A 12,284-nucleotide genomic window follows, 5' to 3' on the forward strand; every position below is an offset into this window, starting at 1 on the left:
TTGAAAATATTTGAATTCTATTACAAACTCATTTTTCCGCAGTGTAATATAAGGAAAATTCCTTACCTCTCTGACTTCATGTCTCCCAAGTATAAGATGGTGACCATATTTACATTAGACAAAGATAGTATCCCATTTAATACTGCCCTTAAGAACTAAGCAAGTCAAAGGACCCTGAAAGATCTTTCTTAGGAAGCAGAGTTCAACAATAATTTTACAAATTTAGGTTTGTCTTAGTGCATTAATTCTTAATTTTGAGGCAATACTCTAGATTAGGTTTTTAAATCAGCAGCAAGGTGTACTGATCCTCCCCACCATCAAGCTTTGCTGGAGCCTCACCTATGTTTTGAGTCTGCTGTCTCTAGAACTCTACCCAAAACTTTTTATTTTTTTATTTTTATATTTCCTCTAACTCATTGTTTAAGGGAGACTTTTTAAAACTTCAGTGTGAAAGAGGCCTTTTTGGATGTGAACTGTTTCTATTATTTCTGTGCTGGCATTCTCAATGATGTTGGGCCTTACTTGTTATTTAGATGTTAGGAGTGTCTGCCATTTTTATCTCTAAGGAAGATGTTCTTCTTTTCTTCTTCTTCTTTTTTTTTAAATAAATTTATTTATTTATTTATTTATTTTTGGCCGCGTTGGGTCTTCGTTGCTGCGCGCAGGCTTTTTCTAGTTGTGGCGAGCGGGGGCTACTCTTCATTGTGGTGCACGGGCTTCTCATTGTGGTGACCAAGGAAGCCCCCCCAAACTTTTAATACAAAATATCTGAGAGTTTTGTTTTTGTTTTTGTTTTTTTGGTATCTGTAGGTTTCAAGAGCTTCACAGTAATTCTTGATTTGGCCCCCAGCCAGAGCTGGGCTTCTCAGAGCTAGAGAGGAGCTCTGCCTCCCAAGCACTCAGATCCTTGGATGCCTCATAACAGATGACAGACTCCTCTGCTGGGGTGTTTTTGCAACAGGGAGCACCCTGCCAATTGGCTAGGGAGGTTCACCGTGCTTTGCAGTCTATTTATAACTGGGTTTTTTTTTTGTCTTAAAAAGAGGCCTTTGTGGGCTTCCCTAGTGGCCCAGTGGTTAAGAATCCACCTGCCAGTGCAGGGGACACGGGTTCGAGCCCCGGTCCGGGAAGATCCCACATGCCGCGCAGCAACTAAGCCCATGCACCACAACTCCTGAGGCTGCGCTCTAGGGTCCGTGTGGCACAACTGCTGAGCCCGTGTGCTACAACTACTGAAGCCCGTGTGCCTAGAGCCTGTGCTCTGCAACAAGAGAAGCCACCGCAATGAGAAACCCGCGCACTGCAACAGAGTAGCCCCCGCTAGCCGCAACTAAAGCCCGCGCACAGCAACGAAGACCCAACGCAGCCAAAATAAATAAATTAATTAATTTAAAAAAACGAGGCCTTTGTGTATATGTATTTAATGTGTAAGAATGCATAATCTTTTTTTAATACTGAGTTTATTTCACATGTATATTTTTGTCTCCCCACCATTTCCATTTGTCTGATCACCACTACTACTATGTCCTATCATAACATTCCATACATACTTAAAACCAAGCAAAGGGTGGAGTTCCATCTTTAAAAACTAAACAGACATTTTGGACAACACATTCTTGGCAATGGAACCTGGACAACATTTATCAGACACGGTAGGAGAAGTTCTCACTCTGCATTATAAAAAGGACAGCCAGATATCAACTGTTACAGAAATGAAATAAGATGGAAAATTTTAACAAACTGTTTAAACTATTTTCTTAAAGAGACTTACTCCACTGCCAGAGATCTTGAATAGCCTCCTGGTCAGTCATCTGGAAACAATTCTTCACATAATTGATGAATTTGGCTTCCGCTTTGGGAAGGGAACCACCTTTTTCTATACTTGCTTGCATTTTTGCTTTAATGTCTTCTACAGAGCTAGGTCCTTTTGGTGTTTTAGGAGTTTTTTCCTGTTTTTTGAAGGATTCTTGACCTTTTGATCTTGGTGTTGATGGTTTTGAGTCTTTTCAGTTCTGGTTTGATTTTTGTGCATTTTTGGCTGGAGCATCTCGTACAGACTTCTCTACTGGAGCTTTTTCTTCAGCTTCCTCATCATTAAAGTCATCATCATCATCGTCATCTTCATCATCATCATCTTCTTCATCAGCAGCAAGTTTTACTTTTTTCTGTGGAAACTTGCTACCACTTCCAGGGGCAGAGAGCTTTCTAGGTATACTTAGGAGTTTCACATCCTCCTTCTCTTCATCTTCTGACTCTGCATCTTCCTCCACAGCTACTAAGTGCTGTCTACTAATATGCACAGGCCCTGAACCACACTTCAACCATAAGACCACAGGTGGTGTTATTTCAAAGCCCCCAAGGGAAACCGTTGGCTGCACAGACATTTTCAAAGTTGCCAGTGTTACTTTAATTGGACCGCCTTCATAATTCATCTCCTCTGCTTCGACAATGTGCAATTCATCCTTTGCGCCAGCCCCTAAGCTGACCGTTCTTGAAGATAACTGGTGCTCATTTTCATCATTATCCACCTTACAGTGATAATCTTTGTCGGCCTTTAGTTCACAACTGAAAAGATAGTTCTGGGTCCTCAGGGGGCTCATGTCCATGTCCATCAAATCTTCCATGGGTTGGTGGCACACACTTAGGTGGGAGAGAAGGTGGATGGAGATAAAAGACTACTGTTCCAGGGAACAGTCGAGCAGGACAGAATCACACCAGGGAAAAGTAGAATGCATAATCTTTAATTAATAACTGACGGAGCCTCATATGAAGGGTAATAGATTTTTTGCTTTTAAATCTAGCTTCAAATGCTAAATTAACAGTGTGGGCTAACATGCATCAGGATAGCCTCATTGGTTTTGACTCTACTACTTTGAGGTTTGTGATAATTGGCTGGACCAGTGTGTGCATTTGCTAAGTCAGTCATCTTCTATATAACGTAAATTAATAGGATACTGAAACATTTAAGAGGCTTAAAAGAACTGCTTTTAAGTACCTTATAAACAACTACTAAAAAACTCCTTATAATTTACTCTTATCTATTCATCACATCTTTTCTTGAGAGGAATCAGAGACTTAAGAAGTTGACAAGGCTAATCTTCTAATCTGAGTTCTTGGCATTCTTTGAAAAGAATGGTTTTATCAGGTACTTATCTTCGGCCCAGCCTTCTGTTTTCCACCCAGTCCCCCATCTGCCATGTTCTGCTTGGCTGCTGTTTTAATTTGTTACTCATGTAAAGTATTTGAGAGCTAGTCTATGCTGATTTGCATAGATGTCCGATTTTCCTCAGGCTGTTTATCTTCTTCTGTAGTGTCTGGGGAATCTGCTTTCTATTTGTTGTGTTGGGTTAAAAGTGAAACAGTCAGGAAGGAGACAGCCTCTCATACGACTTTCCTTCATGACTAGGAAACACTTCTGGGACAGCCCTCCCCAGTCACTCCAGTCTGGAGCCATACAAGCAAGAACCCAGGGTCCTGAACCCCATCTCCTTCTCCCTCAATCCACAAGCTCGCTGAGCCTTGGCTTCCTCTGGTGCATAAACAACATTCCTCCTCAGAAGGACTCCATGGTTTACAGCTTTGCTCTTTGAACATTTCCTGTCCCAAAGTGAAAGACCTGGTTAGAGACCATTTCTAGAACAACTTGCATTCAAGAACAAGAGAACTGTGACTTCAGTCAAACTCTTAGATACAAACGTTTTTAAGGTTGAAGCAATTTGAATTTAGGACTAAAGTCTAATCTTCCGATCACTATAAAGTCAGGGAGAATGAGCCCCTCCTCTTCTCCTATGCACTTGAAAATCTAGCAATATAGACTCTCTAACATACCCCCATAGCTGTCAGCAGATCACGTTCCCAGGCCTTTGCCTGCACTGGCGCGCCTCCCTCGCACAAGTGAGTGATCTTCAAAGCCCTTTCCTTTAAGGCTCAGCCCAGCATCACCTCCCCTGTAAAACAGCCTGGTACACTGACCTCACCAGGTTGTGATAGGTGCTCCCCTCACCGTCGCATACTGCGTATTCCTTTTTTAAAGTTATCTTGCTTCACGCAGGTTCTCGTCCGTGACTGCATCCTTCACCCAGATGTCAGTTCCTCCAGAACAGAATGCCAATGTTGTGGATTATCACATCCAGCACAGCGCCTGGTTAGAGATAGCATGTCCTCAATATACATTTGCGGCATAAATAAGTTTGTAGAATGACTGAGAGAATTCTAAGCATCGGAACATTTTATCAGAGATGAACAGAATTAGTGCAGATTCCAGAAATTACAAATTTAGAGAGGTCATTGTTAGGCAATTACTCTGAAATAGACAGAAGAGAAAGTTAGGTTGTTTCAAATAAGTTCAACGTATAGTAAAATTCCATTAAACAATTATATATGTCAATAAATAACAGATACCCTGTCTTAATTAATGCAAAATGTAAATAATAAAGTTGTTTTTGTTGTTTTTTAAAGCCAATGTAGTTTCTTACTTTTAAGTACAGAAAATATCTCAGACTAGGCTTTAAAATTTTTGCCTGGTGGGGAGTCTTCATTTTAGCTCAGCTCTGTGGCATGAACTGTCACGGCTTTTGAGAACTGTTCCTTTTGAAACACTACCTCTGATCTGACATTAAAGAAGCATTATAGACTGACACTGGTGAAATAAATGTTTTATTTTGAGGAATTTCCTAGGAATAAAAATAACATATACTTTAAAAGGTAGAAGTAAAATAAACATAAGATTATATTGAAACACTAAGTAATTAGGATCAAGCCTGATTAGAATTAGTGTACTACTTAAATCAATAAAATATTTAAGTAGGAATGCAATTTTATTACATTGACGCTTGTACAACTTTGGGGTTGGGAGAGCCAAGCCTCTGAGCAGTTGAGAATCTAAGTATAAGGACTTCCCTGGTGGTGCAGTGGTTAGGAATCCGCTTGCCAATGCAGGGGACACGGGTTTGAGCCCTGGTCCGGGATGACCCCATGTGCCGCAGAGCAACTAAGCCCGTGCACCGCAACTACTGAGCCCACGTGCCACAACTACGGAAGCCCACGTGCCTAGAGCCCATGCTCCACAACAAGAGAAGCCACTGCAATGAGAAGCCTGTGCACCGCAACGAAGAGTAGCCCCCGCTCAGTGCAACTAGAGAAAGTCCGCACGCAGCAACGAAGACCCAATACAGCCAAAGATAAATAAATTTAAAAAAATAAAATAAAACAAAAAATTTAAAAATACCTTAAAAAAAAGAAAATCCAGGTATAACTTACAGTCGGTCTTCTGTATAGGCGGTTCATCCATATCAATGGTTTGGCATCTGTGGGTACTACCAACCACGGATCATGTAGTACTGTAGTGTTTACTGTTGAAAAAAATCTGCATATATGTAGACACTTGCAGTTCAAATTCTTGTTGCTCAAGGGTCAGCTGTACTATCAAATAGAGACAGGACCTGGATCTAGGTTAACATGCATTCTAGTAGAGGTCCTTTTTAACGAATACAGAAGAACGATCAGCAAACCTATAGTTAGACAATGTGACATTGATTTGCCTCACCATAGAAATGTTTCCATCAGCATATATTCACTCCAAATGTCAACATAATTTATATATTCAAGTAAAAATTACCCTTGAAATTGTGTTTATTTATTTGCTTCTTGAAAGATGTGCAAAAGGGAAACTTACAATTAACCCATTTCTAAATTACTGTAAATTTTCAGTATGAGAAAAGATTGAATTAATGAGAAATTGATCATTTAAAAAGTTGAATGTGTATGGTGGGGGGAGAGGTACTTGAAAACATAGTTTACCATTTCATTCATATATGGAAGTTGATTTTAAATGATTTTAAATCCATATAGAGAGAGATGGACATGTTAGGATATGGAATTTTAATTCCAAAAGAAAATGTCCAAAATTGTAAGTTATGATTAGTAACTCAGCAAATCACAAAGTCCTTCCACGTTGTCAGCATTTCTGTCACAGGATTCTTTGTTTTGCAGTTCTAGGGAATGATCTCTGAGACTTGTGACAAGCTTAAGAACCTGGCACATTGACCTGAGACAATGTGAAATAAAAACGAAATATTCTCTAATCATGGGATGTTTGGATTCAAAAATAACACATACGCATTTTTCAGTTTTGATTTTAATAGATGGCACAGTTTGGGTCGGGTTTGAGAAAAATAGGTGAGGAGAAAGAGAAGGAAAGTGAAGGATGTATATCTTCTGGGAGAAGTAGTGACTGGAGGGTGGAGAGGGTAAAGATAAAAAGAAGCCTTTACTTTGTCTCACAATTTGGTTTTGAAACTCTTGCTTTTTCCTGAGTGTAGTTTATTTCAGAGAATACAGTCCCCCAATCTGGCTAATCTGGTTTCCCGTCTTCAGCTTCATTTTACTGGAAAGAGTGGTTGTTTTTAAGAGCCATGGTGGGCAGGAAACTTGCTGACCTGAGTTCTGTTGGGAAAATTGAATTTATGGTGAGTCCACCCTCCCTCTGAGCACTTAGTGCTTCCAGATAGTTCTTTTCTTTCTTTCTTTTTTTAAAGTTGCCTTTCTTTTTCCTCACTGGGATGGTCCCAAATATTTTCAAATTTTCTGCAACTCTTTATCCTACTCATCTTCTCCTTCTAAGTGTATCACTTTATCTCTTAAGTCATGGATACAATAAAGCCCATTTATTCCCCTTTCCTATCCTTCCAGCATGAATAACTTCACCCACCACTCCCTCCTCTCATTCTGTCTCCCTAAGGGAATCCTTTCCCTCCCTTTTAGGACTTCGTTCAATCAGTTATTGGTGGCTTCACGTTCTACATGTTGTCTCCTCCCTCTTAAAAAGAGAGCCAAAAAGAATCTCCCCTTGATTCTGACTTTGCCTCAAACTATAGTCATCCCTTGGTATCTGCGGGGAGGTTGGTTCCAGGACCCCCTCAGACACCCAGATCCACAGATGCTCAAGTTCTTATGTAACGTATAACCTATGCACAGCCTCCTGTATACTTTAAATCACCTCTAGACTACTTATAATACCTAATACAATGTAAATGCTATGTAAATAGTCACTGTGTGTGGAAAGTTCAAAGTTTTACTTTTTGGAACTTTCTGGAAATTTTTTCCAATACATTCTATCCAAGTTTGGTTGAATCTACAGATGAGGAACTCGCAGATATGGAGGGCCAACTGTACTGCTTTATCTTCTTCCTTTTGACACCAAAATGTGTATAAGATTTGTCTATACTTGCTCTCTCTGTCTTCCTGATCTCTCTTTGCAAATTGACTTCTATCTCCACAACTCCTCAGAAAATATGCTGGTTAGAATTGCTAATAACTTTATAATTGACAAATCCAGAACCTGTTTTCAGTCCTCAACTTCCTTGACTTCTTTGTAGCAGCAACACTATTGGTCATTTTTTCTTCTTGATTTCTACAGTGTTACCGGTTCTTAGTTCTCTTCTCACCTATTTTACTGCTCCTTCTCAGTTTCTTTCACTTTCCTGTTTCTTCATCCTGACACTTAAATGTTCACCCAGGATTAATTTGGAATTGTTTATTCACATTCATGTTCTCTCTCTGAGATAGTCATTTCATGCATTCCCACCCTGTCAACAATTACCACTGTGCTATCAACTGCCAATATCAAATCTATTTCTCCTACATTGACCCCTCTTTTTAGTTCCATTTAGGTATTAGTGACAGTAGCTTTGACATTTATATGACTGTAGACAATTTATATAATCTACTGAACTTCCAGGCTTTTTTCATCAGTAAAATGTTTCTATAGGTTAAATAATATAACATTTCTTGTCATGTTCTAGGGATAATAAAGATCAATGAATATTATTTTTTATTACTAATAAATATTTTGTTGAACAAGGTGAAGGTGAAAGACACCTTGTGTATTATTAGTTATGTAGCTATCTTTTTAAGTTTCTTGAGGCAAGCATTTATGTCTTATAATAGTCTGCACCACAATGCATCTGTGCCTGGCACAGATGTTTTGTGGAGGAAGCTGGAATAGAAGATGTAAAACAGGGGAAGCACCACATTTTGCTTAGAGATGAACTAATATTGTGGAATAAATACAGAGTATGACTATGCCTGTGACAAACATGAGGATTAGCAAAGATGAGAAAGCAGAATTGGTCCCAAACTAAGCAATTAAAAATGCTGAGTATTGTTCCATTTAAATACCAGCACACTCCAAATGAGAAGATATTGCCTTGCATTTTCTGTTGGTGAATTAGTGTTTTCCTTAAACGTATGCATTTAGAAATATTAATCAAGTAACAAATTGTATATTGTCCATAATATAAGCAGTACAGATTGAACTATGTTGAAGACATGCTTTTCTCTGTGATTTGTTACATTGAACCTCAAGTATTATAAAAATCAGTTTATTCATTGATTTAACGAATCTTTTTTTGCATATTGCTCTGTGCCAGGCACAGATGCATGGTGGTGCAGACTATTATAAGACACAAATGCTTGCCTCAAGAAGCTTAAAAAAATAGCTACATAACTAGATAATACACATGATAGACATGTGCAACAGGTAAGAAAGGAGATCATTTTACTCAAAGCAATAAGCAGAACAACCCATGACTGGGGCTTGCCTTCCTTGGCCAAATTGCAGTCACAACTCAGGAAAGCTGATGAGGTACCTATCCCAGACATCATTCTCTGGGTTGATATCTTAAGATAGTCTGTGGCTTCTGTGGAAAGCGGTATGGAGATTCCTCAAAAAATTAAGAATAGAACTACCATATGATCCAGCTATTCCACTTCTGGGTATTTATCCAAAGAATACAAAAATGCTAATTTGAAAAGAGATATGCACCCTATGTTCATCACAGCATTCTTTTATAATAGCTGAGATATGGAAAAAACCTAAGTGCCCATCAATGGATGATAGGATAAAGAATAGTGGAATATATATCCAATGGAATACCAGTGGCCATAAAAAAAGAGAAATCTTGCCATTTGCAACAACATGGATGGACCTTGAAAATATTATGATAAATGAAATAAGTCAGAGAAAGACAAATATCATATGATTTCACTCATATGTGGAATATAACAAACAAACGAACAACAAAATAAATGAGAAAACCAAGCCAAAGAAACACATAGATACTGAGAACAGAGTAATGGTTACCAGAGGGGAAGGGGTAGGGGAGATGGCAAAAGGAGTAAAGGGGGTCAACTGTATGGTGATGGATGGAAACTAAATTTTTTGTGGTGAATATGCTGTAGTGTTTACAGAAGTAAAAATATAATGTTGTTCACTTGAAATTTATATAATGGTATAAACCAATGTTACCTCAGTTAAAAAAGAAATCTATGGCTCAACCCAAGACTAGAATCTGCCATGTTTTCTTCCTCCTTACCATCAACACTTCTCTTTTCTGTATCTTGTTCCCACAGGACTGATCTTGCTACTTTACCAAACCATCCCCCCACCCCACACCCCATTTCACTATACTGGCCCTTGAGGTAGGCATGTTCCAGGATCTTAGAACTGACCTGAGAGTTTTAGGATCTGTTTTGATCTCAGGTCTCAGGACAATCTTTGAATAGTTGAAGACGTTGACTAGGATTAAAGTATTTGCTTCGGCAGTTACCTTGATTAATGATAAAACTATTTGAAAGGTAACCTGGATTTTTGAAGTTAGAGGTTAAAATGATTATTATTTCTTTCATTCTTAAAAGGTTGAAGAATAAAATGGTATCTCTTCAAATGTTTGATTAGAGGAATCTATTAATTAGATGTAATAAACTCAAGAAAAAACTTTGAGAAAAATTTAGTATTTTACTCAACAGGTATTGTACCTTATGGAATGGTTGAAACTTATTCTCATATAAAAATCTGATTTAAAAAAAATGAGTCAGTGCTCCTTGTAGTTTGGTCAGGACTTACTCCTGGTACTTGTTCCTATGAACGAACCTCCTCTTGTGAAGGAAGGGCTAGTGTTTACTTCCTTTTCAAAGGAACTGATTACAGTGTTTCTATTTTAGTAAGATATATAAACACATTTCAGTGAGAGCAAAAAAGCAAAGCATAGCATGGTTGGTGATTTCAGCAAAAATGGGGATGTCTTTGGTCAGAGGAAAAACTATTCAGATCTTTTTAATAGTGCCATTTCCACTTACTCTCAAAAACTTTGCTTTTAAAGTTGCCTTAAGAAGAAAAATTAGTCTGTTTATGAAAATTCGGTCAATTTGAAGCTTATGGTAGAATCATAGCAAAAGTTACTGATAGGGAGGACATTTCCTGGGAATGAGATAATAATTCAGTATTTGGTCAGACATTGCCTTCCAGATAACATTCTCTGCCAACTTTGAGGTTTCTGTGTTTTGGACTACAAACTGTCATAGTCAACATTTTCATACATAAGAATAAAGAATGAAATGGCTTTTCAAGTACCTTTCATTGAACACTGCATGCTTAGTCTGTGAACATGGTGGTGTATCTGCTGTCTGAGCTTTTTTTTCTCATTTCAGGAAATTAATTTACTAATAAAACCAAGGCAGCCCCATTTTACTTCTCACTGTCGAAACAGCTAAAATCCAGCTGTAAGAGTGATGTAGGGAGATGGGGTCAGGCAACACCAGCAGGGTAGGATTTCCATGTTCACAAGAGCGTGACTATAACTAGTATAACCAATCTAAGTGGAAGTGAGACACTTCATTGAAGAGATTTATTGGAAAATTATAGTTTGATAGTTCATTCATTCAACAAATATGAATTGACCATCTACCATGTTGTCACAGCCTCTTACCTCACAAAGTGTGCAGTCTAATGGTAGAGACCATCAAGTAAACAGGTGTAACCAGGAAACACTTTGAAAAATGCTAAACAAATGTAATTTTAATTCCCATTAAATCATGATACTCTGCAGCTTGCCACCACGCATGCACACAGATAGACCATAGGATCCAAACTTGGGCTAAGGTGGTATTGTTCTAAGGATTAATAAAAGCTGGGGGTTAACTAGGGTCAGACAAAATCACAAATAAGTGTGAATCTCAGATCCCTGTAAGAGCATTCAAGGAACCGAAACAAGTTCAGCATGGCTGAAGTGAGAAAGGAAGTGGCAAAAGATGAGGATGGAGAAGTGAGCCTAAGCTAGATCATGTAAGGCCAAATAAGCCCTGTTACCATGTGTCTGCTGTATTTGAGGAATTGAAAGGAGAGCATTGTGACTGGAACCATCTAAGTGGAATAGTTAAAATTATCAGTATAAGAGGTGACCACTTTGAATAATAGAGTCCAATAAATTGATCCAGCTTGGGGAACTATGAAATAGCTAAGGATATTCCTGTGCTCCAATCTGGATGAGTGCCTTGGGTGAGCAAGAAAAATGAAAAGGAATTTGGGTGTTTGGTCAAGTTACCTTCATATCTGAATTGGACATAGGGAAGTGATGGACTCCACACAGCATCCCCTAGGTGGACATTCTCCAATATTCCGAGGACTCATTTGCAACAAGAGTGGGCTTAGGCTCTGGTTCCAAAAAGAGCAGGAGAAAGTCTATGAAGCAGCTCTGAGTATTGTCCTCCCTCCTTTACTAGGGGCAGTTTCCCTAGAGGAATAGGAATTAGCATTCATAAGAGACTTTGAATATAATCCCTGAAAGAACTGTAGGGCCGCATAATGGGGGTCAAAGGGAGAGTGAGGCAGGCCTGTAGGACACTACACAAGGTAGTTACTATTTAACCATAGGGGTCAGAGGCATCCAGAGAGCTAGTCTGTAGCATGTGTGTAAGAAAGAGTGCTATGGGCCAAAATCAGAAAAAAAAAAAACCAAACAAACCAGTTAATGGGTCCAAAAGTCAAGAAGGAATCTAAGAATCCAGGAACAAGACAAAGAGGAGCTAAAAGCACATGAGTGAAGGGGTCTAGGTCTGGAATTTTTGCAACGAGCAGAGTAATGTTGCTTGGGTTCTCTTTGCTGGGCACTGTATGTATTTGTATGAATAAGTCAGCCTCAGTTAAGACATAGGGTCATAGTAGACATGTACAAAAGTGAGGGACACTACTTTTAACAGGATGATCATCATTGATTGGAACTATCACCTGCAAGAGCAATCATCAAGGAAGGCTGTAGTAAACCAGAGAAGTGTCCATGATCAACCACCTGGAACTGCTGATCTTGGGAACTACTGTCAAAAGAAACCAAAGAAAACCACAGCTGAGAGCCCCAAGATGAAATGGCCCCTGGAAGGATCAGGCTGGGAGGCCACATGGCTCAGTGGTCTCTATCCAGCTTCCTCTGAAATTCCAGTAGAAGTCACTT

General features: G+C 38.9%; 1 protein-coding gene across 2 annotated transcripts; it reads right to left on the reverse strand.

Annotated features, from left to right (window-relative positions):
- Positions 1-1,521: 1,521 nt before the first annotated feature.
- Positions 1,522-2,624, reverse strand: LOC137764819 (nucleophosmin-like). Of its 2 annotated transcripts, XM_068543857.1 has the most exons (3): positions 2,567-2,624; positions 2,059-2,272; positions 1,530-1,980 (listed from the first exon to the last, which is right to left on the reverse strand). In XM_068543857.1, exons 1-3 carry the CDS (start codon positions 2,622-2,624, stop codon positions 1,758-1,760), a joined length of 495 nt encoding a protein of 164 aa, XP_068399958.1. In that variant the 3' UTR covers positions 1,530-1,757. The 2 variants fall into 2 exon arrangements, with proteins under 2 accessions (XP_068399957.1, XP_068399958.1); XM_068543856.1 differs by having other exon boundaries at positions 1,522-1,980; positions 2,059-2,624.
- Between the last annotated feature and the right edge of the window lie 9,660 nt (positions 2,625-12,284).

The sequence above is a fragment of the Eschrichtius robustus genome, chromosome 5 (genome assembly GCF_028021215.1).
Source record: "Eschrichtius robustus isolate mEscRob2 chromosome 5, mEscRob2.pri, whole genome shotgun sequence".
In the NCBI taxonomy this organism is placed as follows: Eukaryota; Metazoa; Chordata; class Mammalia; order Artiodactyla; family Eschrichtiidae; genus Eschrichtius; species Eschrichtius robustus.

Excerpts from the sequence above, each read along its gene's own strand:
- LOC137764819 (XM_068543856.1), bottom strand. The coding sequence starts at position 2,624 with ATGGAAGATTTGATGGACATGGACATGAGCCCCCTGAGGACCCAGAAC. Across the intron at positions 1,981-2,058 it reads GAAAAAGCTCCAGTAGAGAA|ATCAAAAGGTCAAGAATCCT; the intron begins GTCTGTACGAGA and ends ATCAACACCAAG.